The sequence below is a fragment of the Panthera uncia genome (assembly GCF_023721935.1).
Source record: "Panthera uncia isolate 11264 chromosome A1 unlocalized genomic scaffold, Puncia_PCG_1.0 HiC_scaffold_16, whole genome shotgun sequence".
NCBI classification, from domain to species: domain Eukaryota; kingdom Metazoa; phylum Chordata; class Mammalia; order Carnivora; family Felidae; genus Panthera; species Panthera uncia.
Genome location: NW_026057576.1, coordinates 469076 through 491657, shown reverse-complemented (window position 1 = coordinate 491657; position 22582 = coordinate 469076). Strand labels below are relative to the sequence as shown.

The 22582-nt window shown below is 38.5% G+C and overlaps 1 protein-coding gene across 4 annotated transcripts in view; it reads left to right on the top strand.

Annotated features, from left to right (window-relative positions):
• CENPJ (centromere protein J) overlaps positions 1-22582 on the top strand; it is a 55930-nt gene that overhangs the window by 13600 nt on the left and 19748 nt on the right. For 3 of the 4 annotated variants that reach the window (XM_049646686.1, XM_049646684.1, XM_049646685.1), the window contains 6 exons: positions 1292-1403; positions 2680-2782; positions 2908-4537; positions 8276-8408; positions 18380-18545; positions 22216-22458. In XM_049646686.1, the coding sequence (XP_049502643.1) occupies positions 1292-1403; positions 2680-2782; positions 2908-4537; positions 8276-8408; positions 18380-18545; positions 22216-22458 (2387 nt within the window). The remainder of the gene's footprint in view (positions 1-1291; positions 1404-2679; positions 2783-2907; positions 4538-8275; positions 8409-18379; positions 18546-22215; positions 22459-22582) is intronic. The other variant, XM_049646687.1, reaches the window with a different exon arrangement.

Below are 22582 nucleotides of genomic sequence, written 5' to 3'. Positions count from 1 at the left end.
TAATTGTGTTCTTTTCCCAGCCAAGATGGAAAATAATGTGTTCTTTTCCTACTCAAACATAATGGTAAATTTCATAGTTTCATAACCATAATTTTAATGGTTGTCATCATGCTGGTCATCAAATAATATATCAGTATTTAATGTTCTTTGCAGTAGGGCTGAGTTGTTTCCAATATTTTTAATTTGAATTTTATTTTCAATTTTGATGGTGTTTTCATGAATATGTTCTTTGGAGAAAGTTCTAAAAAAGTGCAGAAAATATGACAAAAGGTGTCTACCCTTACTAGTTAGGATTGGGCACCTTTGTGCATAATATTTTATTTCTGATTTAGAATATGGAAAGGTCACATGCCTTTTAAAAATTTTTTAAGCAGTATACTCTCTTACCTTTTTATTTTGGAAAATTTCAAACATCCAGAAAAGTTGAAAGACTACTGCAATGATTAATAATAGACCTTGATTCAGCAGTTAATATTTTGCTGTATTTACTTTGTCTACATATTTTTCTATGTGTGTATGTATATCTATACATCTGTATTTCTGCCTACGTTTAAATGTAACTTGCTCAGTCATTTCATTGCAAATAATATGCAGGCATTATGTTACATCACTTCAAATATTTCAGCACACATCAAGTAAAAATTAAGATATTCTTCTGTATAGATAGTATTCTCTAATACTATTCCTTAATATTTAAATTCATTTTAGAATTCCCACTATTGTCCCAAATATGTGTTTTTTTAAAAAAAAAGGAACAATCAAGTTCATCTGTTACATTCAGTTGTTACAGCTCTCTTTTTAGTCTTTTTTAATGAATTACTTTTTTAAAAATTTATTTATTTATTTTGAGAGAGAGAGTGAGCGCCTGCGCAGGAAAGGGAGAGAGGGAACCCCAAACAGGCTCCATGCTGTCAGTGTGGAGCTGGAAGTGGGGCTTGATCCCCACAAACCATGAATTCATGACCTGAGCCGAAATCAAGAGCCTGATGCTTAACCGACTGAGCCACTCAGGTGCTCCTAGTCTTTTTTAATTTAGAGAAGCCCATAACATTTACCTTGTGAACAGTGTCATGTTTTAATTAGGGTTTTGTAGTTTATCTCCTATTAAAGAAATCATATTAAAAAGTCATATAAAGAAGTCATAATAAAGAAATCCTTGAGGGTTCTAAAATCTTTGGCATATATTACTTTTGATAAATATTACTTTAGCATAGTAACTTGTAAAATTCTCAGGTTTTAAGACGTTATTCTTTATTTTTTGGAACTAAATTGTTCCTAATTTTTATCCTAGGAGAAGGTGTTTCACCATGTTGGGAGAAAGTGGCCGAACCTATTCAGGAAGGGAAAGATGTGAATGTAAAAAAAATTGGTGATTCTTCAGAAGTGGCTAATATTGAAGAAAGGTATCATCCATGTTGAAAGGAATAAGAAGTGTGACAGTTTAATGTAATAGCCGGCTATTATGGTAGAGCACTTTCTTTTTAAAAAAGACCCATGGTTTTCTTGTTTTTGCTTGAATATGCTTTTAAATATAATGTTGAAGTTACAACTTACCACATATTGTCAGCAACAGACAGTGGTCGGGGAGACCTGTCAGTTCAGATAGCTTTGCATTGTTTTGGAAGAATTGAGCAAACTTTTTTCACCAAAGAGAAGAAATCTGGATAAAATTAATCTTCTCTCAAATAGTTAGGTAAATCCTATTTTGGCAAAGACAAAAACAAATTAATATTGAGTCTCACATTTGGTGTCACTTATAAATTATAATTGGGTAAGCTTAGTTACAGAATTTAAAAATCTTATGACAAATATAAACTATCAATATTGAGATTGTTTCTTATTTTCTTAAATACTTGACATATTTTAATAGATGTTATGGATGGGCAAATTACTTCTGATTATTGCTCTATTACATTGTCAAGGATCTTGTTTTTAAATTTTTTTTAACGTTTATTTATTTTTAAGAGACAGAGTGTGAGCAGGGGAAGGGCAGAGAGAGGGAGACAGAATCCGAAGCAGGCTTCAGGCTCTGAGCTGTCAGCACAGAGCCTGACGCAGGGCTTGAACTCACAAGCTGTGAGATCATTACCTGAGCTGAAGTTGGCACTTAACCAACTGAGGCACCCAGGCGCCCTTGTCAAGGATCTTTCTTAAAGTGCTTATTTGATGAAGTATTTTCAAAATATATTTTATTCTTATTTATTTTTTTAATGAAATTTTTAATGTATTTTTGAGAGACAGACTGTGAGTGGGGGAGGGCAGAGAGAGATACAGAATCCAAAGCAGGCTCCAGGCTCTGAGCTGTCAACATAGAACCCGACGCAGGGCTCAAACTCACGAACCATGGGATCATGACCTGAATTGAAGTTGGATGCTCAATGACTGAGCCACCCAGGCGCTCCTCAAAGTATATTTTAAAGTTGTATAATCTATAGGCAAAAAATGAACTTCAGAAGGGTTTTTTTTTTTTTTTTTTCCAATCATGTGTAGAGTGTTGTATTTTTCTGTATTTTGGGAGATGGGGTAGGATTATAGCTTTCTTTGGATTCTCATACGGGGTCTGTGACTTTGAAAACGGTTAGTTCTCAGTGTAATCAGGGGTATCTCCGTCAGGCACACTGAGGCAGATATTCACCACATCTTGACTTGCATGCTAAATAACTTTATTTTTATGATTAGGCCTATTAAAGTTGCTATCAGAGAGAGGAAACAGACATTTGAAGACTACTTAGAAGAACAAATTCGACTGGAAGAACAAGAACTGAAACGAAAACAACTAAGGGTAGGCATCGCCACTATCTTGATTAAGTTAGATGAGGCTTTAGAGATTTATTTATAATTTGCTTTAAAAAGAACATTGAGATAACTTGGATATACCAGAATTAATTCAAATATTCTTTATTTTAGGAAGCAGAAGGATCATTGCCAATCAAAGCAAAGCCAAAACAACCATTTTTGAAACGAGGAGAAGGTTTAGCTAGATTTACTAATGCTAAATCTAAGTCTCAGAAAGGGAGAGAAAGTAAACTAGTGCCTAATCAGAGCATTTCAGAGGACCAACCTGTGTTTAAAATGGATAGACAGCAATTCCAGCGGAAAACTGCTCTAATAAACAAAGAACTGTGTACAGAGAACCCTCCTGTTAAAAAGAACAATAAAGCTAGGGCCAGCAGTGGTTTTGTCACACTTAGTCAGAAGCCAAAAGTGCTTAAGGGTAACAACAGGAAAAGTCTTTCTCCATCAGGATTGAAAATACTGGCAGGGAAGAAATGTGATGGGCAATTTAGAGACCAGATCAAATTAGAAAAAAAAGTTGAATCTAATAGTAGAGAAATGCCCGAGTGTGCAAAACCTTGTGATGTTGGTTGCAAAGTCTGGAATAAGACACCAGGTAGAGACAGACTTCCTCTTTCAGCAGGGCTGGTCAGCTGCATGGCTTCTAAGAGCCCAATAAATGAGACCTTGAAAAAGTCAGAATCTTCTCTTGACATTTCTCTTCAGAAAAAGTTAGAAAAGTGGGAACGAGAAAAGGAAAAGGAAAATTTGGAGTTAGATGAATTTTTGTTTTTGGAGCAAGCTGCTGATGAAATCTCATTTTCCAGTAATTCTTCATTTGTACTGAAAATCTTAGAGAGGGACCAGCAGATCTGCAAAGGGCACCGGCTGTCTTCCACCCCTGTCAAAGCCGTACAGCAGGAGAAGATGGTGACACTGGATCCCATTCTTCAGTGTAACCACAATGAGGCTCCAGACTGTACTGAACCTGATAATGTGTGTGAGTGTGAGGTCGCACCCAAACAGACTGATTCAGTGTCCTCACCTGAAGCACATAAGGAACAGTCTTGTAAAGTCAGTAGGAAAGCATTCCAAACTAGCACTTCTGAAAATCAGACTCGGTGGAATGTAGGTGATGACGAAGGTGCCATGGACAGTGACAGTAGCACCGACTCTGAGGAACAACTTGATGTTACCATAAAACCATCAACTGACGATAAAGAGAGGGGTTTCAGCAGCAGAGAAGACAGTCCACAGGTCTGTGATGGTAAGGGGCCTTTTAGGGACACTGGGATGCAAGAAGATCAATGGAGAGATGTTGATTTAGATTTGTCTGATAAAGATTATAGTAGTGATGAGTCTGTCATAATAGAAAGCTTGAAAAACAAAGTTTCTGAGTCCTCAAGAAGACCCTCATCTGTAAGTATGAGTAAAATTGACTTTGATGATGAAAGAACTTGGACTGATCTTGAAGAGAATTCATTTAAACATGATGCTGTTCTTGGGACAGAGGTCACTAATGGGACTCCTCAGGCAGCCTACCCTAATAAGAGTGAAATATGTGTACCAGACAAAGCAATAAAAAGGAAGGTCGCACCAGTCAAGAAGGGAGAAGACTTGAGGAAATCCAGTAGGAGCACAAGCCCTCCTCCTACGTCAGATCTCATGATGAAATTCTTTCCTGCTTTGAAACTGAAACCCAAATCAGATTCACACTTGGGAAGTGAACCCAAGTTAAACCCAAGTCAAGACCAACCACCTGGTAAGTCAGCATTATAAAATAGGTATCAGAATGTTATAAATTTAACATTTATCTTATCAGTAGGGGTATCTTATCAGAACACTTAAAATCCTAATCGTTCTAGTTGCTCAGTAGAAGTCTAAGTAGGTGATTGTTAAAATTTGATTTGTTTTGTGGGTCTAAATAATGTAATGGCCGCTAGTACAAAAGATATGGATGCATTCTGATTTCAGATTTTCTAATTTAAGCCTATGTCTTATTCTCAAGGCTGTAACATTAATTGCTTCATTATGAATTGAGGTAACATAAGTTTCTTTTGTAACTAGAGTATCCAATTTGTGGTTTGTGTCACTATGAGGTGAACCTTTGTGTGTGCACTTTTTAAAATGACTATGTATTTACTTATTTTTTTATTTTTATTTTTTTTACTACTCATGCGCTAACTTGCTAGATAGGACCAAGAAGAAATACAGTAAAATTGAAGTTTCCTTTCTTCCCTATATTTGGGTTCCTATTCCTTTTCCTAGAGGAACTTACATTCCCATTTCATTTGTATATTCTAAAAAGATTCTGTGCATATGAAAGCATATGTGGGAGTGGGTATGTAATCTTCTTTCTACACAAATGAAAACACTTAAAAAATTTTTTTTAATATTTATTCAGTTTTTGAGAGAGAGAGGGTGTGAGCAGGGGAGGGACAGAGAGACTGGAGACAGAATCCAAAGCAGGCTCCAGGCTTTGAGCTGTCAGCACAGAGCCTGATGTGGGGCTAGAACCCTGGAGCTGTGAGATCATGACATGAGCCAAAGTTGGACACTTAACTGACTGAGCAATCCACACACTTTGAAAACACGTTTTTTATAGGCCATTCTTCACCTTATAATAAACTTTGGAGATTGTTTTTTCCCGCTTACACATCTGCCACGTTCCATTTAATGGTTGTATAGTTGATGCGATGGACTTCTAAAACTTATATGGAAAACTCCTTTCCATCATATCATGTAGTAAACTGTGAATACCTACCAAAGCACAGGTGCTTTAAATTGTAGGGGTGCCTGAGTGGCTCAGTCGGTTGAGTATCCGACTTTGGCTCAGATCATGATCTCACCATCTGTGAGTTCAGGCCCCGCACTGCCTCTGTGCTGACAACTGGGAGCCTGGAGCCTGCTTCACATTCTGTGTCTCCCTCTCTCTCTGCACCTCTCCTTCTTGCACTCCGTCTTTCTATTTCTCAAAAATAAGTAAACATTGAAAAAAATGTAAATTATAACTTAAGCTATGTAAGTAGGCTTCTTGCCCAGTGTGAAGCCCAACAGAGGGCTTGAACCCATGACCCTGAGATCAAGACCCGAGCCAAGATCAAGAGTTGGATGTTTGGGGCACCCAGGTGGCTCAGTTGATTTAAGTGTTGGACTCTTGATCTCCGCTCAGGTCATGCTCTCATGGTTTGTGGAATTGAGCGCCACATTGGGCTCTGGCCTAACGGGGCAGAGCTTGCTTGGGATTTTCTGTCTCACCTTCTCTTTGCCCTTCCCCTGCCCACATGTGTGCTCTTTTTTTTTTCTCTCTTAAAATTAACAAACATGAAAAAAAAAGAGAGTTGGACACTTAACTGACTGAGCCACCCAGATGCCCCTAACTTAAACTATTTAAAAAAATACTTTGATTTTAAAAGTAGTACTTTTTGCAGAAAGTTTGAAAGCTTAAGTATAGAATGAAAAATGTTTATAACTGAACTATCCGAAGGTAGTTGTGATACCATTTTGGAATTTTTCCTTCCAGTCATTTTTCCTATGTATTTTTAATATGGTACAGACATTTGTTAAAACTTATGTTGGGGTGCCTGGGTGGCTCAGTCGGTTAAGCGTCGGACTCTTCGTTTTGGCTCCGGTCGTGATCTCGCGGTTTTGTGAGTCTGAACCTCGTGTTGGGCCCTGTGCAGGCAGCATGGGGCCTGCTTGGGATTCTCACTCTGCCTCTCATTCTGCTCCTCCCCACTCGTGCTGTCTTTGTCTCTCAAATAAATAAACTTAAAAAAATGATAAAAAACATAAACTGACTTTATCTTTTTTGGGGCAGCTGGGTAGCTCAGTCAGTTAAGCATCTGACTCTTGGTTTCAGCTCAGGTCTTTTCTCAGGATTTGTGGGATTCTCTCCCTCTCTCTCTTTCTGCCCCCGCTGCCCTGCTCTTTCTCTCAAATAAACTTAAAAAAAAAAGTAAAAAAACTTAGCTTTTCTTTCTTGGGGTGCTTGGGTGGCACAGTCAGTTAAGCATCTGACTCTTGGTTTTGGTTCAGGTCATATCTCACAGTTTGTGAGTTTGAGCCCCACGTTGCACTTTGTGCTGACAGTGTGGAGCCTGCTTGGGATTCTCTCTCTCTCTTTCTCTGCCCCCGTGCTCCAGTCTCTTTCTCTCAAAATAAATAAACTTAAAAAAAAAAACAAAAAACAAAAAAATTACCTTATCTTCTTTGACCAGGTGTATAATATGCACTGGCCATTTCTTTAAAACACTTTTGTGTATTTTAAAAATGGTTGCAGAACATAGGGTGCCTGGGTGGCTCAGTTGGTTAAGCATCTGACTTCAGCTCAGGTCATGATCTCATGGTTTGTGGGTTCAAGCCCTGAGTCGACTCTGTGCTCACAGCTCAAAACCTGGAGCCTGCTTCACATTCTGTGTCTCCCTCTCTCTCTGCCCCTGCTTGTGCTGTCTCTCTCTCTCAAAAATGAATAAACATTAAAAAATTGTTTAAAAAGGTTGCAGAGGGGCGCCTGGGTGGCGCAGTCGGTTAAGCGTCCGACTTCAGCCAGGTCACGATCTCGCGGTCCGTGAGTTCGAGCCCCGCGTCAGGCTCTGGGCTGATGGCTCAGAGCCTGGAGCCTGTTTCCGATTCTGTGTCTCCCTCTCTCTCTGACCCTCCCCCGTTCATGCTCTGTCTCTCTCTGTCCCAAAAATAAAATTAAAAAAAAAATAAATAAAATAAAAAAAAATAAAAAGGTTGCAGAACACTATGTGAATACAGCATCATTTTATTCAGTAATTTCCTTAATGTTAGATACTTAAATTATTTTTCACTATTAGAAATCACGTTGCAATGCATATTTTTGTGCGGAAATCAATTTTTCAAAAGGGTAGTGGAAGAACAGAAGTGTTGGCTTTTTTACTCTTTGAAATAGCAAATTGGTATGTGAAAAACATCTTAATTTGTATTTCCGTGATTAGTGGGAGTAAACTTTGATTTTGATGTTAATTACTTGCTTTAGATGTCTTGTGAATTACTTACTCCTGTTCATATATACATATTTAAATTGAAGTACAATTGATGTACAACATCAGTATTAGTTTCAGGTATACATCATAGTGATTCAGTATTTTTATACATTATGAAATGATCCCATGATATGTCTAGTTTCTATCTGTCACCATACAGTTATTACAATATTGGCTGTTATCAAAAAGACAAAAAACATATGTATTAGCTTTTTAAAAATTATTTGAATGATTTCTTTTTATATGTAATGTTAATTCATTGGTAGATTGTTACTCTTCAGTTGAATAATGTCTTTTTTAAATTTAGATTGGTTTTATCTGGAAAGTCAGGTTCATATAGTTTTGGTTTTTTTTTCAGAGGCATTGTTTCTTGTGCATTTTAATAGTACAGATGTTTACCATATTTTTGGCTCTTAGTATTAATAGCTAGCTGGTTTCTGCTGCTGAAGACCTTTTGTGAAGTTCAATATATATGGCCTATTTTATAGGTGACAGTGCTCGATCTCAAGTTTTGAGAGAGAAAGTAATTGAATTGGAAACAGAAATAGAAAAATTTAAAGCTGAGAACACATCTTTAGCTAAACTTCGCATTGAACGGGAAAGTGCCTTGGAAAAACTTAGGTAAGTTTGCATATATGTTGGGAAAAGATACAATGATTCACTTTTATCTTTAAGATTTTATCTAGAATATTTGAAATAAGTTTTGTTGATCCAACAATAAAAAGGAAAAGGAAGTGAAACCTTTACCACATAAGAATTAAAAAAAAAGATTTTTTTTTTTTTAACATTTATTAATTTTGGAAAGGCAAAGAGAGACAGAGCACAAGTGGGTCAGGGGCAGAGAGAGAGGGAGACACAGAATCCAAAGCAGGCTCCAAGCTCTGAGCTGTCAGCACAGAGCCCAGTGTGGGGCTAGAACCCAAGAACTGTGAGATCATGACCTGAGCTGAAATTGGACACTTAACCGGCTGAGCCACCCAAGGCACCCCACCACATAAGAATTTTTTAATTAAAATGACCCACTGTCATCAGAAGTGTGTTAAAAGGGGAATTTTCTTAGTGATGAGTTCATAAATTGAAATTTGACAAGCATTTTGGAGCTGTGATTTCAGGTGCTACCTTGGCCAATGCATTAATTTTCTAGGGCTAATGTAATAAAGTACAGTTCATCCTTGAACAATGCAGGAGTTAGAGGCTCCAAACCCCTGCACAGTCGAAAATCCACATAAAACTTTTGACTCCCTAAAAACTTAACTAGGAATAATCTACTGATGATTGATTGGAAGCCTTAACCAATAACAGTTGTTTAACACAGTTTGTTATATGTGTTATATACATATTCTCATGATTAAAGTAAGGTACAGAAAAAAAAATGTTAAAGTCATAAGGAAGAGAAAATACATTTATAGTACTGTACTATAAAAATTGTTTATGAGTGGATCTATGCAGTTCAAACCATGTTGTTTAAGGATCAACTGTACACACAAATGAGGTGGCTTAAAACAACGGGAATTTATTTTTTCATGGTTCTGGAGGCCAGAAGTCTGAAGTCAAGGCATCCAGTGGAACTATGCTTTCTTTTCTTTTTTTAAATTTATTTAATATAATTTATTGTCAAATTGGCTTACATACAACACCCAGTGCTCATCCCAAGTGCCCTCCTCAATGCCCATCACCCACTTTCCCCTCTCCCCCACCCCCATCCACCCTCAGTTTGTTCTCTGTATTTAAGAGTCTCTTATGGTTTGCCTGCTTCCCTCTCTGTAATTATTTTTTCCCCTTCCCTTCCCCTAGGGTCTTCTGTTAAATTTCTCAAGTTCTACATGAGTGAAAACATATGGTATCTGTCTTTCTCTGACTGACGTATTTCACTTAGCATAATACCTTCCAGTTCCATCCACGTTGCTGCAAATGGCCAGAGTTCATTCTTTCTCATTGCCAAGTAGTATTTCATTGTATATGTAAACCACATCTTCTTTATCCATTCGTCAGTTGATGGACATTTAGGGTCTTTTCATAATTTTGCTATTGTTGAAAGCGCTTCTATAAACATTGGGGTGCGTGTGCCCCTATGCATCAGCACTCCTGTATCCATTGGGTAGATTCCTAGCAGTGCTATTGCTGGGTCGTAGGGTAGTTCTATTTTTAATATTTGGAGGAACTTCCACGCTGTTTTCCAGAGTGGCTGCACCAGTTTGCATTCCCACCAACAGTGCAAGAGGGTTCCTGTTTCTCCACATCCTTGCCAGAATCTATAGTCTCCTGATTTGTTCATTTTAGCCACTCTGATGGTGTGAGGTGGTATCTCAGTGTGGCTCTGATTTGTATTTCCCTGGTGATGAGTGACCTTGAGCATCTTTTAATGTGTCTGTTGGCCATCTGGATGTCTTTGGAAAAGTATCTATTCATGTCTTCTGCCCATTTCTTCACTGGATTGTTTTTCGTGTGTGGAGTTTGGTGAGTTCTTTATAGATTTTGGATTCTAGCCCTTTGTCCGATATGTCATTTGCAAATATCTTTTCCCATTCCTTTGGTTGCCTTTTAGTTTTGTTGATTGTTTCCTTTGCAGTGCAAAAGCTCTTTATCTTGATGAGGTCCCAATAGTTCATTTTTGCTTTTAATTCCCTTGCCTTTGGAGATGTGTTGAGTAAGAAATTGCTGCGGCTGAGGCCAGACAGGTTTTTTCCTGCTTTCTCCTCTAGGGTTTTGATGGTTTCCTGTCTCATATTCAGGTCTTTCATCCATTCTGAGTTTATTTTTGTGTATGGTATGAGAAAGTGGTCTAGTTTCATTCTTCTGCATGTTGCTATCTGGTTCTCCCAGCACCATTTGCTAAAGAGATTTTCTTTTTTCCATGGATGCTCTTTCCTGCTTTGTCAAAGATTAGTTGGCCATACATTTGTGGGTCCAATTCTGAGTTCTCTGTTCTATTCCATTGTCTATGTGTCTGTTGTGTCTTGATGATTACAGCTTTATAGAGGGAAGTCTGGGATTGTGATGTCTCCCACTTTGGTTTTCTTATTCAATATTACTTTGGCTATTTGAGGTCTTTTGTGGTTCCATACAAATTTTAGGATTGCTTATTCTAGCTTTGAGAAGAATGCCTATGCAATTTTGATTGGGATTGCATTCAATGTGTAGATTGCTTTGGGTAGTATTGACATTTTAACAATATTCTGAGCATGGAATGTTTTTCCATTTTTTTGTGTCTTCTTCAATTTCTTTCATAAAGTTTCTATAGTTTTTAGTATACAGATCCTTTACATCTTTGGTTAGGTTTATTGCTAGGTATTTTATGGTTCTTGGTGTAGTTGTAAATGGGACCAGTTTCTTTATTTGTCTTTCTGTTGCTTCATTATTGGTGTATAAAAATGCAACCAATTTCTGTACATTGATTTTGTACCCTGTGACTTTGTTGAATTCATGTATCAGTTCTAGCAGACTTTTGGTGCAGTCTGTTGGGTTTTCCATGTAGAGTATCATGTTGTCTGTGAAAAGTGAAAGTTTGACTTCTTTGCCAATTTTGATGCCTTTGATTTCCTTTTGTTGTCTGATTGCTGATGCTAGTACTTCTAACACTATGTTAAACAACAGTGGTGAGAGTGGATATCCATGTTGTGTTCCTGATCTCAGGGGGAAATCTCTCAGTTTTTCCCCATTGAGGATGATATCAGCTGTGGGCTTTTCATAAATGGCTTTTATGATGTTGAGGTATGTTCCTTCTATCCCGACTTTTGAGGGTTTTTATTAAGAAAGGATGCTGTATTTTGTCTAATGCATTTTCTGTATCTATTGACAGGATCATATGGTTGTTATCTTTTCTTTTATTACTGTGATGTATCACATTGATTGATTTGTGAATATTGAACCAGCCTTGCAGCCCAGGAATGAATCCCACTTGATCATGGTGAATAATTCTTTTTATATGCTGTTGAATTCGATTTGCTAGTATCTTGTTGAGAATTTTTGCATCCATGTTCATCAGGGATATTTGACTGTAGTTCTCCTATTTTGTTGGGTCTCTGTGTGGTTTGGGAATCAAAGTAATGCTGGCTTCGTAGCATGAGTCCGGAAGTTTTCCTTCCATTTCTGTTTTTTGGAACAGCTTGAGAAGGATAGGTATTAACTCTGCTTTAAATGTCTAGTGGAATTTTGCAGGGAAGCCGTCTGGTCCAGGACTCTTATTTATTGGGAGATTTTTTGATAACTGATTTAATCCTTCACTAGTAATGGGTCTGTTCAAGTTTTCTATTTCTTCCCATTTGAGTTTTGGTAGTGTGTGGGTGTTTAGGAATTTGTCCGTTTCTTCCAGGTTGTCCAGTTTGTTGGCATATGATTTTTCATAGTATTTCATGGTAATTACTTGTATTTCTGAGGGATTGGTTGTCATAAATCCATTTTCATTCATGATTTTATCTATTTGGGTCCTCTCTCTTTTCTTTTTGAGAAGCCTAGCTAGAGGTTTATCAATTTTGTTTATTTTTTCAATAAACCAATTCTTGGTTTCATTGATCAGTTCTACTGGTTTCTTAGATTCTATATTGTTTATTTCTGCTCTGATCTTTATTATTTCTCTTCTTCTGCTGGCTTTGGAGTTTCTTTGCTGCTCTGCTTCTAGTTCCTTTAGGTGTGCTATTAGATTTTGTATTTGGGATTTTTTTTTTTTTTTTTTTCTTGAGATAGGCCTGGATTGCAATGTATTTTCCTCTCAGGAGTTCCTTTGCTGCATACCAAAGCGTTTGGATTGTTGTATTTTCATTTTCATTTATTTCCATATATTTTTTAATTTCTTCTTTAATTGCCTAGTTGACCCATTCGTTCTTTAGTAGGATGTTCTTTAACCTCCATGCATTTGAGGTTTTCCAAACTTTTTCCTGTAGTTGATTTCAAGTTTCATAACATTGTGATCTGAAAGTGTGCATGGTATGATCTCAATTCTTTTATATTTATTGAGGGTTGTTTTGTGACCCAGTATGTGATCTATGTTGGAGAATGTTCCATGTGCACTCGAGAAGAAAGTATATTCTGCTGCTGCAGGATGAAAAGTTCTAAATGTATCTGTCAAGTCCATCCGGTCCAGTGTATCATTCAGGGCCCTTGTTTCTTTACTGATTCTCTGTCTAGATGATCTATCCATTTCTGTAAGTGGAGTATTAAAGTCCCCTGCAATTACCACATTCCTACCAATAAGATTGCTTATGTTTGTGATTAGTTCTTTTATATATTTGGGTGCCTGCGAATTCGGTGCATAGACATTTATAATTGTTAGCTCTTGATGGATCGACCCTGTAATTACTATATAATGCCTTCTTCATCTCTTGTTAACTGCCTTTAATTTAACGTCTAGTTTGTCTGATACAAGTATGGCTACTCCAGCTTTCTTTTACTTCCAATAGCATGATAGATAGTTTTCCATCCCTTCATTTTCAATCTGAAGGTGTTGTCATGTCTAAAATGAGTCTTTTGTAGACAGCAAATAGATGGGTCTTGTTTTTTTTTATCCATTCTGATATTCTGTGTCTTTTGATTGGATCATTTAGTGCATTTACATTCAGTGTTATTATTGAAAGATACGGTTTTAGAGTCATTGTGTTAACTGTAGGTTTTATGCTTGTAGTGATGTCTCTGGTACTTTGTGGTCCTTGCAACGTTTACAACGTTTACAAGCATCATAACTTAAATGGGTGCTAAGACTCAAATGAGAAAAAATAAAGAAAAGAAAAAACCAAAAAAAGGAAAACCTCTAGGAATAACCAAGGCCTTTAAAGAAACTGTAAGAATGCCCACAATATTGAAACCCTCCTTTTTTTTTAAAATGGGATTTTTTTTTTTGGCTTAAAATATTTCACTTGAAATGAATTTATGTCAGCTGTCAATGAAAGAATGTCACTAATACACTGTGGACACCTTTGGTTTGCAATGCAAATCCGTGCCCTTTTTTTTTTTTTACATGGTGAACTTCAACCTAGCAGTTATTACAACAAATGTGATAGTCTAAAGCTCAAACACATTTTAGCAATTTTGAAATTGAATTGTGTACAGACCAAATAAAATGTACATCATAACACACATTCCCACCTAAGACTGTGGGGACCCTTGAGCCTTCCACATCGACCTCAGTGCCTTTTCACTCAAGTGCTTTTCTCAGTTGTCGAGATTGTCTTCAGGCTTGCTTTTGGTCTCCTTCTTAGGCTCAGGCTCTGCCTCTGGTTCTGGCTGTGCTGATGTGGTTGTGGGAGCAGCAATGGCTGCAGGGGTACAGCAGCCACAGCAGGTGCATCCACGGCCTTTTCCTTCTTGTGTTTTTTGTTCTTCTTGTGCTTCTTATCCTCCTTGTGTTTCTTGTCCTTCTTTTTCTTTTTCTTCCCACCTCTTTCTCGGTCTGAGTTCCTTGCCAGAGATGGGCTTGGTGTTGGGCTTTTAGCCTTTTTGACTGGTACCACTGGTGACCAGTTGGTAAAGTGACTGAGACTGGACAGGAGACTGAGTTGGTGGAGGCTTTTTAATTGTTGGCTCAGGAGATCCTGAGACAGATTGGGAGGATGAAACCCTCCTTACAGACTGAGGGCTTGGTGAGGCAGCCTGTTTTGTCTTTTTGGGTTTCAGAGTCCTGGAGACTCTCCTGACGGGCCTAGTACTTGGACATCGGGACTGCCTTCTTTGGGGTGATTGATGATGCTCCTCTTCGAACAGGTGGAGGACTTGAGGTCTGAGGACCTCGAGGCCATCGTGAGGGTGAATGCTGTTTGGTTGTGGTAACTGGGGCTCCTGGGTAGATCGGCTTGGGAAAGACCCTTTCCTATGCTTTGATATTAATGAATGTGAATGTCTCTTGGTGACTGGGGAGGTTCTTTGTTTGGTAAGTGGAGAATGGGAGAACCCACACTTTGGTGGTGGAGATGGCAATGCCCTTTGTTTAGGAGGGGGAGGGGGAGAAGCCGTTCTTCTTTTTGGAGGTGGAGGAGAGTATCTCCTTTGTATTGGAGGAGAGTATCTTCTTGGGGAAGGTGAGGGCCAACAGGGAGGGGTGGGGAAGGAGAAGTGTGTTGCTGGCAATCCTTGGCATTTCTTGGCTCACAGCTAAACATTTGGGTTGTTTCTACCTTTTGATTATTGTGAATAATGCTACTAACATTGGTGTACAAATATCTGTTCAGGTCTCTGTTTTTAGTTCTTTGGGGTATATACCCAGGGTTGGAATTGCTAGATCATATGGTAATTCTATACTTAATTTTTTGAAGAACTTCCAAACTTTTACACAGTGGCTGCATCAGTTTGCATCACATTAATTGATTTGATATGTTGAGCCAGCCTTATGTTCCAGGGATGAATCCCACTACGTCATGGTGTAAATCCTTTTAATGTGCTGTTGGATTTGGTTTGCTAGTGTTTATTGAGGATTTTTACATCTTATATTCATCAGGGATATTGGCCTGTAGTTTTCTTGTGGTGTCACTGTCTGACTTTGGCGTCCAAGTGATACTACCCTCATAATAAAATGAGTTTGGAAGTGTTTCTTCTCTTTTTTTGGAAGAAGTTCAGGAAGGATTGGTATTAATTATTTTTTGAATGTTTACTGGAATTTACCTGGGAAGCCATCTGGTCCTGAACTTTTCTTTCTTGGGAGGTTTTTGATTTCTGATTCAATCTCCTTATTATGGGTCTCTTCAGCCTTTCTGTTTCTTCTAGGTTCAGTTTTGTAGGTTGTAAGTTTCTAGGAATTTGTTTCTTCTAGATTATCCAGATTTGGGGATATAATTGTTCATAATATGATCCTTTTTATTTCTGGGGCATCTATTGCAACATGTCCTCTTTCATTTATGATTTTATTCGAGTCTTCTGTCTTTCTTAGTCTTCTAAGGGGGTTGTTGATTTTGCTTGTTTTTTCTTTGTGAGACTTCCATAATGAGTGTATTGGTTCTTTTGTAGTGCTCTATAGACCCCATGGGCTTTCTTCACTCTTTGTCATTCTTTTTCTTTTTTCTCCTCTGACTGGCTAACCTCAAATTATCTGTTTTTGAGTTCACAGATTCTTTCTTCTGCTTAAGTCTGCTGTTGAAGTTCTCTATTGTATTTTACACTTTATTCATGTATTCTTTAGCTCCAGAATTTCTGTTTTTGTATTATTTATTTTATTTATTTTTAAGTAATCTCTACATCCCCTGTGGGGCTTGAACTCGTGACCCTGCAATCAAGAGTTACATGGTCTTGGGGCGCCTGGGTGGCGCAGTCGGTTAAGCGTCCGACTTCAGCCAGGTCACGATCTCGCGGTCCGTGAGTTCGAGCCCCGAATCAGGCTCTGGGCTGATGGCTCAGAGCCTGGAGCCTGTTTCCGATTCTGTGTCTCCCTCTCTCTCTCTGCCCCTCCCCCGTTCATGCTCTGTCTCTCTCTGTCCCAAAAATAAATAAAAAACGTTGGAAAAAAAAAAATTTATAAAAAAAAAAAAAAAAAAGAGTTACATGGTCTTCTGACTGAGCCAACCAGGCACCCCTTAAGTTTTATTTATTTATTTAGTTTTAAGTAATTATAGTTTTGGTTTTTTTTTTAATGATTTCTGTTCTTTGTTGAACTTGTTGTTTGCTTTTTTTCCCCCAGATATTATTTTCCTGATTTTGTGGAGTTGTTTATCTGTGTCCTCTTTTTTTTTTTGTTAAAACAATTTTTTTTTAATGTTTATTTTTGAAAGACAGACATGGCACGAGTGGGGGAGGGGCAGAGAGAGAGGGAGACACAGAATCCAAAGCAAGCTCCAGGTTCTGAGCTGTCAGCACAGAGCCCGACTTGGGGCTTGAACTCACGAACCATGAGATCCTGACCCGAGCCCGAAGTCAGACGCTCAACTGACTGAGCCACCCAGGCACCCCTATCTGTGTTCTCTTGTAGTTTACTCTTTAAAACAATTATTTTGAATTCTTTGTCAGTTCTTAGATCTGCATTTCTTTGGGATTGGTTACTGGAGCCTTATTAATTTACTAGTTTCCTTTGGTGGTGTCACATTTGCCTAATTCTTGTGTTGACATTTTTGCATTTGAAAGGCCAAAAAGCTCTTTTTGTCTTAACAGACCAGTTTTGGCAGGTAAAGACCTTCTCTTGCTGGATGCCTGGACTGATGGTCTGCCTCCAGGATCATAATTGAGTGGGGTTGTAGTGTGCCTACTGCTGAGTGCACAGTGTCCTTAATTGGCAGGTCTGTGAACAGGGACATGATGGATGTGGTTCCTACCAGATCCTCAGTTGCACAGGACTGCTCTAGGACCAGAGTCCAGCAGGGCTGAAGCTACATCATGGGGCTGCTTTCAGGTCCACTGTTGAGTGTGCAGACAGTGGGTCTGTTACCAGGAGTGAGAATGGGTGTGGCTCCTACAGGTTTTGAGCAGCTTCCTGCTAGGCTCCTCAGTCCTCCTGCTGGGTCCCTGGGTGAGCAGGACTGACTCCAGTACCACAATAGAGCAGGGCTGGAGCCAGGTTACAGAGCTGTTTCCGATGTTATAGTCATGACTGAGGTCTGTGGGCCTGTTACCAGGGACACAGTTGGGTGTGGCTCCTCCTGGGTCCTTTGGCAGATGGGGCTGGAGCCAAGCCTCCAGACAGACTGGGCTGTTTTAGGCCTGTAGCTAGGACCACGTTTGGTCAGCCTGCCACTGGGCCATGGGACTGTCTTCTCAAAGTGGCTGTCCTCAGCCTTAGGCTTCACTGGGGTTTCTCAACCTCCTACCTGGATCCTAGAGCTCTCACAAAAGCAGTTTTATCTGTGGTTGGCTGTCAGATTGTTGTTTGTGTAGGGAGAGGTGAGCTGGGGACGTCCTATTCCACTATCTGGCTGGCGTCACTCTCCATATGTTCTTAACAGAGCCTCAGAATGAACCTGGGTTATGACAGTTTCTCTGATCAGCATTCTCCTAAGCTAAACACCAAAGTCCCCACACTGGCCTATAAGACCTGAATTCACCTGGGCCCTCTGTTTTGTTTGTTTTTTGACACTTTTTCCTGCTGTTCTGTCTCTTGTTCGCTCTGTTTTAGCTACCCTGGCCTCCTAGCTGATCTTTGAACACATCAGGCATATTCCTACCTCTGGGCTTTTTGCCTGTGGTGTTCCCTCTTCCCGAGCTGTTTTGTCCATATACCATCGTGGCTGTTCTCTCAGTCCCTTCAGATTTTACTTCAAATATTATCTCAGCAAGATGACCCCATCCATAATTTCAGTCTCCTTGCTATTTCCTACACTCTTTACTTACATTATTTTTCTCCTTAACACTTTTCTAATGTGCCATATATTTTATCTTGTTTATTATGTCTCTCCCATTAGAATGAGAGGCTTCATGGGAATAAGGATGTTTGTTTTTTTTCACTGTGGTTTCTCCAGTACCTAGGGTAGTGCTTGATTCATAGCAAATGCTCAATGAATATTTATTGGGGGAATGCTTCATGGAATTAATTGACAGCTGTCTCAGTACGATGGATGGAAGATGGATTCACTAAGACCAGCAGTTCCTACATTCCTAGGCTGTCCCTGGTGTTCTGTTTTGTACCACATGTGGATTACTCCATTAAGATGGTCCCTTTAGATGATAACATGGTTTGGTCATTTTAGGAGAGAAATTACAGACTTTGAACAACAGAAAGCAAAAGAATTGACTCGGATAGAAGAGTTTAAAAAGGAGGAAATGAGGAAGCTACAAAAGGAACGGAAAGTTTTTGAAAAGTATACTACAGTTGCCAGAACTTTTCCAGATAAAAAAGAACGTGAAGAAATACAGGTATGCCAGTTCTTTTTGTTATACTTATATAAGTTAGTAAGGATGACAGTCTGGTAAGGATCTCAGAGTTATATGATGTGTCAAAGAGAAATTGGGTATCAATTTATTAATCATTCATTGACTCAACAAATAATCTGAGATACTACATGAAGAACATTTTTTGTAGTTCTGGCTTTTAGAGTGAAATATATCAGTTGTTTACTTACCAAAGTCTTCCAAAAAAAAAAAAAAAAAAGACTACAATAACGGCATCGGTGAATTAATAAGCCAAGAGTTGGAAATTCACCAGTGTCATGTTGCATTGACCTGTTTAATGTCCCACATACCAAATGCTGTTAATTCTGTTCATTTATATGAATTGAAGCCCTCTGTACTAACTGTAAATCTTGCACTCTTCCTTTGGGTAGAGCACTTGCTCACCAATCTTTCCCAGCACTACATTTGTGTGTTTTTCTCTAATAGTTACCTTTCTCTTTCACTTATTGGTTTGACTTTCTGGTCTTGTAGTAAAAATCTGTTTTAGTTAGCTTGTCTTTGATGTTTCTCATAGCTTTCGGGCCTCTTTTCCCCCAGTTATTAATACTTGCAAGCTCTTAACTATTTATTTATTTATGAAAAGCCAAAAAGTTTTCTTCTGTACATTACTGTCCAATTTTCCCAGCACTGTTTGTTGTTTTTTTCCATTGGATATTCTGTCCTGCTTTGTCAAAGATTAGTTGGCCATACGTTTGTGGGTCCATTTCTGGGTTCTCTATTCTGTTCCATTGATCTATGTGTCTGTTCTTGTGCCAGTACCATACTGTCTTGATGACTACAGCTTTGTAATACAGCTTGAAGTCCAGAATTGTGATGCCTCCCACTTTGCTTTTCTTTTTCAGGATTGCTTTGGCTATTTGGGGTCTTTTGTGGCTCCATACAAATTTTAGGATTATTTGTTCTAGTTCTGTGAAAAATTCTGGTAGTATTTTGATAGGGGTTGCATTGAATGTGTAGGTTGCTTTGGGTAGTATAGACATTTTAACAATGTTTGTTATTCCAATCCATGAGCATGGAATGTTCTTCCACTTCTTTGTGTTGTCTTTAACTTCTTTCATAAGTGTTCTGTAGGTTTCAAATCTTTGATTAGGTTTATTCTTAGGTATCTTACAGTTTTTGGTGCTAAAGTTCTTAGGTATCTTAAAGTTTTTGGTGCTAGTTTTTGGGATCGCTTCCTTGATTTCTTTTTCTTCTCCTTCATTATTGGTGTATAAAAAGGCAACAGATTTCTGTATGTTGATTTTTATATCCTGTTACTTTGCAGAATTCATGTATTAGTTCTGGCAATTTTTTGGTGGAGTATTTTGGGTTTTCTACATAGAGTAACATGTTGTCTGCGAATAATGATTGTTTGACTTCTTCCTTGTTGATTTGGATGCCTTTTGTTTCTTTTCATTGTTTGATTGCTGAGACTAAGACTTCCAGTACTGTGTTTAAATAGAAATGGTGAGAGTGGACATCCCCGTCTTGTTCCTGACTGTAGAGGCAAAGCTCTCAGTTTTTCCCCATTGAGGAGGATATTAGCTGTGGGTCTTTCATATATGGCCTTTATGATTTTGAGGTATGTTCCCTCTATTCCTACTTTTTTGAGTGTTTTTGTTAAGAATGGGTCCTTTATTCTGTCAAATGTTTTTTGTGCATCAATTGAGAGGATCATATGGCTCTTGTACTTTTCTTTTATTAATGTGGTGTATCATGGTGATGGATTTGTGAATATTGAACCACCCCTACAGCCCAGGAATAAATCCCACTTGATCGTGGTGAATAATTCTTTTAATGTACTGTTGGATTAGATTTGCTAATATCTAGTTGAGAATTTTTACATCCAGATTCATCAGGGATGTTGGCCTGTAATTCTCCTTTTTAGTGCGGTCTTGGTCTGGTTTTGGAATCAGGTAATGCTGGCCTCATAGATTGAGTTTAGAAGTTTTCCTTCCATTTCTGTTTTGTGGAACAGTTTGACGAGAATATATATTAACTTTTCTTTAAATGTCTGGTAGAATTCCCTTGGGAAGCCATTTGGCCCAGGACTACTCTTGTTTGTTTGGAGATTTTTGATTACTGTTTCAATTTCTTTGCTGGTTATAGGTCTGCTCACATTTTCTATTTCTTCCTGTTTCAGTTTTGGTAGTTTGTATGTTTCTAGGAATTTGTCCATTTCTTCTAGATTGCCCAGTTTTTGGCATATAATTTTTCATAATATTCTCTTACAGTTGTCTGTATTTCTGTGGTGGTGTTTGTGATCTGTTTCATTCATGATTTTATTTGTTTTGGTCCTTTCTCTTTAACTTTTGATAAGTCTGCCTAGGGGTTTATCAATTTTATTAATTCTTTCAAAGAACCAGCTCTTAGTTTCATTGATCTGTTCTGCTGGGTTCTGTTGTTTTAATATCATTTATTTCTGCTCTATTCTTTATTATTTCCCATCTTCTGCTGGCTTTAGACTTTATTTGCTGCTCCTTTTCTAGATCCTTTAGGTGTAGGGTTAGGTCGTGTATTTGAGACTTTTCTTGCTTCTTGAGGTAGGCCTGGATTGCAATATACTTTTCTCTTAGGACTGCCATTGCTGCATCCCAAAGGTTTTGGACTGTCATGTTTTCATTTTCATTTGCTGCCATGTACTTTTTTATTTCATCTTTTTATATCAAGTTTTGCATGCGTATTAATGAGCTCCTTAAGGCTCCTCACTGCCTTCAGGTGAGTTCTCAGGTGGTGGGCAAGGAGATCTTGCTTCTGCTCATGCTCCTTGCCTCAGCTTTCAGGCACTCCCCATATCATGCACCCACATAAGCCATGTAGGTGATGAATTTTTCCTTAGTTTTGACATTGGTCTTGATTTTTATTTGTACAGTTGCAAATTGCTTCTAGACATTTCTAGGAGTTTCTTCACAAATGTCATTTAGTCCATCTGAAACAGATCAGTTTCTTAAAACCCATTTCTTCTAATGAATCTGGAACAGAATCTGCTTTCAGGGCTGGTGGTTTTGACTTTGAATGTTTTTTTTTTTTGTTTTTTTTTTGTTTTTTTTAATTTTATTTTTGGGACAGAGAGAGACAGAGCATGAACGGGGGAGGGGCAGAGAGAGAGGGAGACACAGAATCGGAAACAGGCTCCAGGCTCCAGGCTCCGAGCCATCAGCCCAGAGCCTGACGCGGGGCTCGAACTCACAGACCGCGAGATCGTGACCTGGCTGAAGTCGGACGCTTAACCGACTGCGCCACCCAGGCGCCCCTGACTTTGAATGTTTTATTCATCCCTTTACCTCAGCTCTTCATTCAATTAGTCATGATTCCTGTTAATTTTTTCTTTACCAGATAATCTCCCATTTGTCTTTCTTTCTATTTCAATTAATAGCTTAGTGTAGACCTTTATTGCCTCATGGCAGTGTTACTGCAGTGAACTCCTTAGTAGTGCCTTCCTTCTTCTGGAATCAGTTTTGTTGATGGTATGAGGTGAGTCTTTACCCTGAACTCCATTCCCTTTTCATGAAAAACTTGATGTTTTTGAAATGTGATTGACCAAGCCTTCCCTTTCTGCTGCCTGTGCTATGGCAGCACTTATGTTTTGATGATGTATCTCTTTTCTTCTATTGCGTTATTCTAGTAATTTTTTGTTGTTGTTTTGTTTTGAGAGGCTTTGAAACAGCAGATAGCAGATTTACAGGAAGATTTGAAAAGAAAGGAAGCAAAATGGTCAAGCACACATGGCCGTCTTAGAAGCCAAATAGAAATGTTGGTCAGAGAGAACACAGACCTCAGGGAAGAAATAAAAGTGATGGAAAGATTCCGATTAGACGCCTGGAAGAAAGCAGAAGCTACAGAGAGCAACATAAGGATGGGTCCGTGTGTGACTGCCACAAAAAAAGATGGATCCATGGTAGGTTTGGAGCCAGTTTCGTCAAGTCAGGGAGATATTAAATATTTGAGCCCTCAAATTTATAGAGCTGGAGCAGAGGAAGTGGGGAGAATGGTAGGGGATGTGATCAGAGATGTGATAGAGG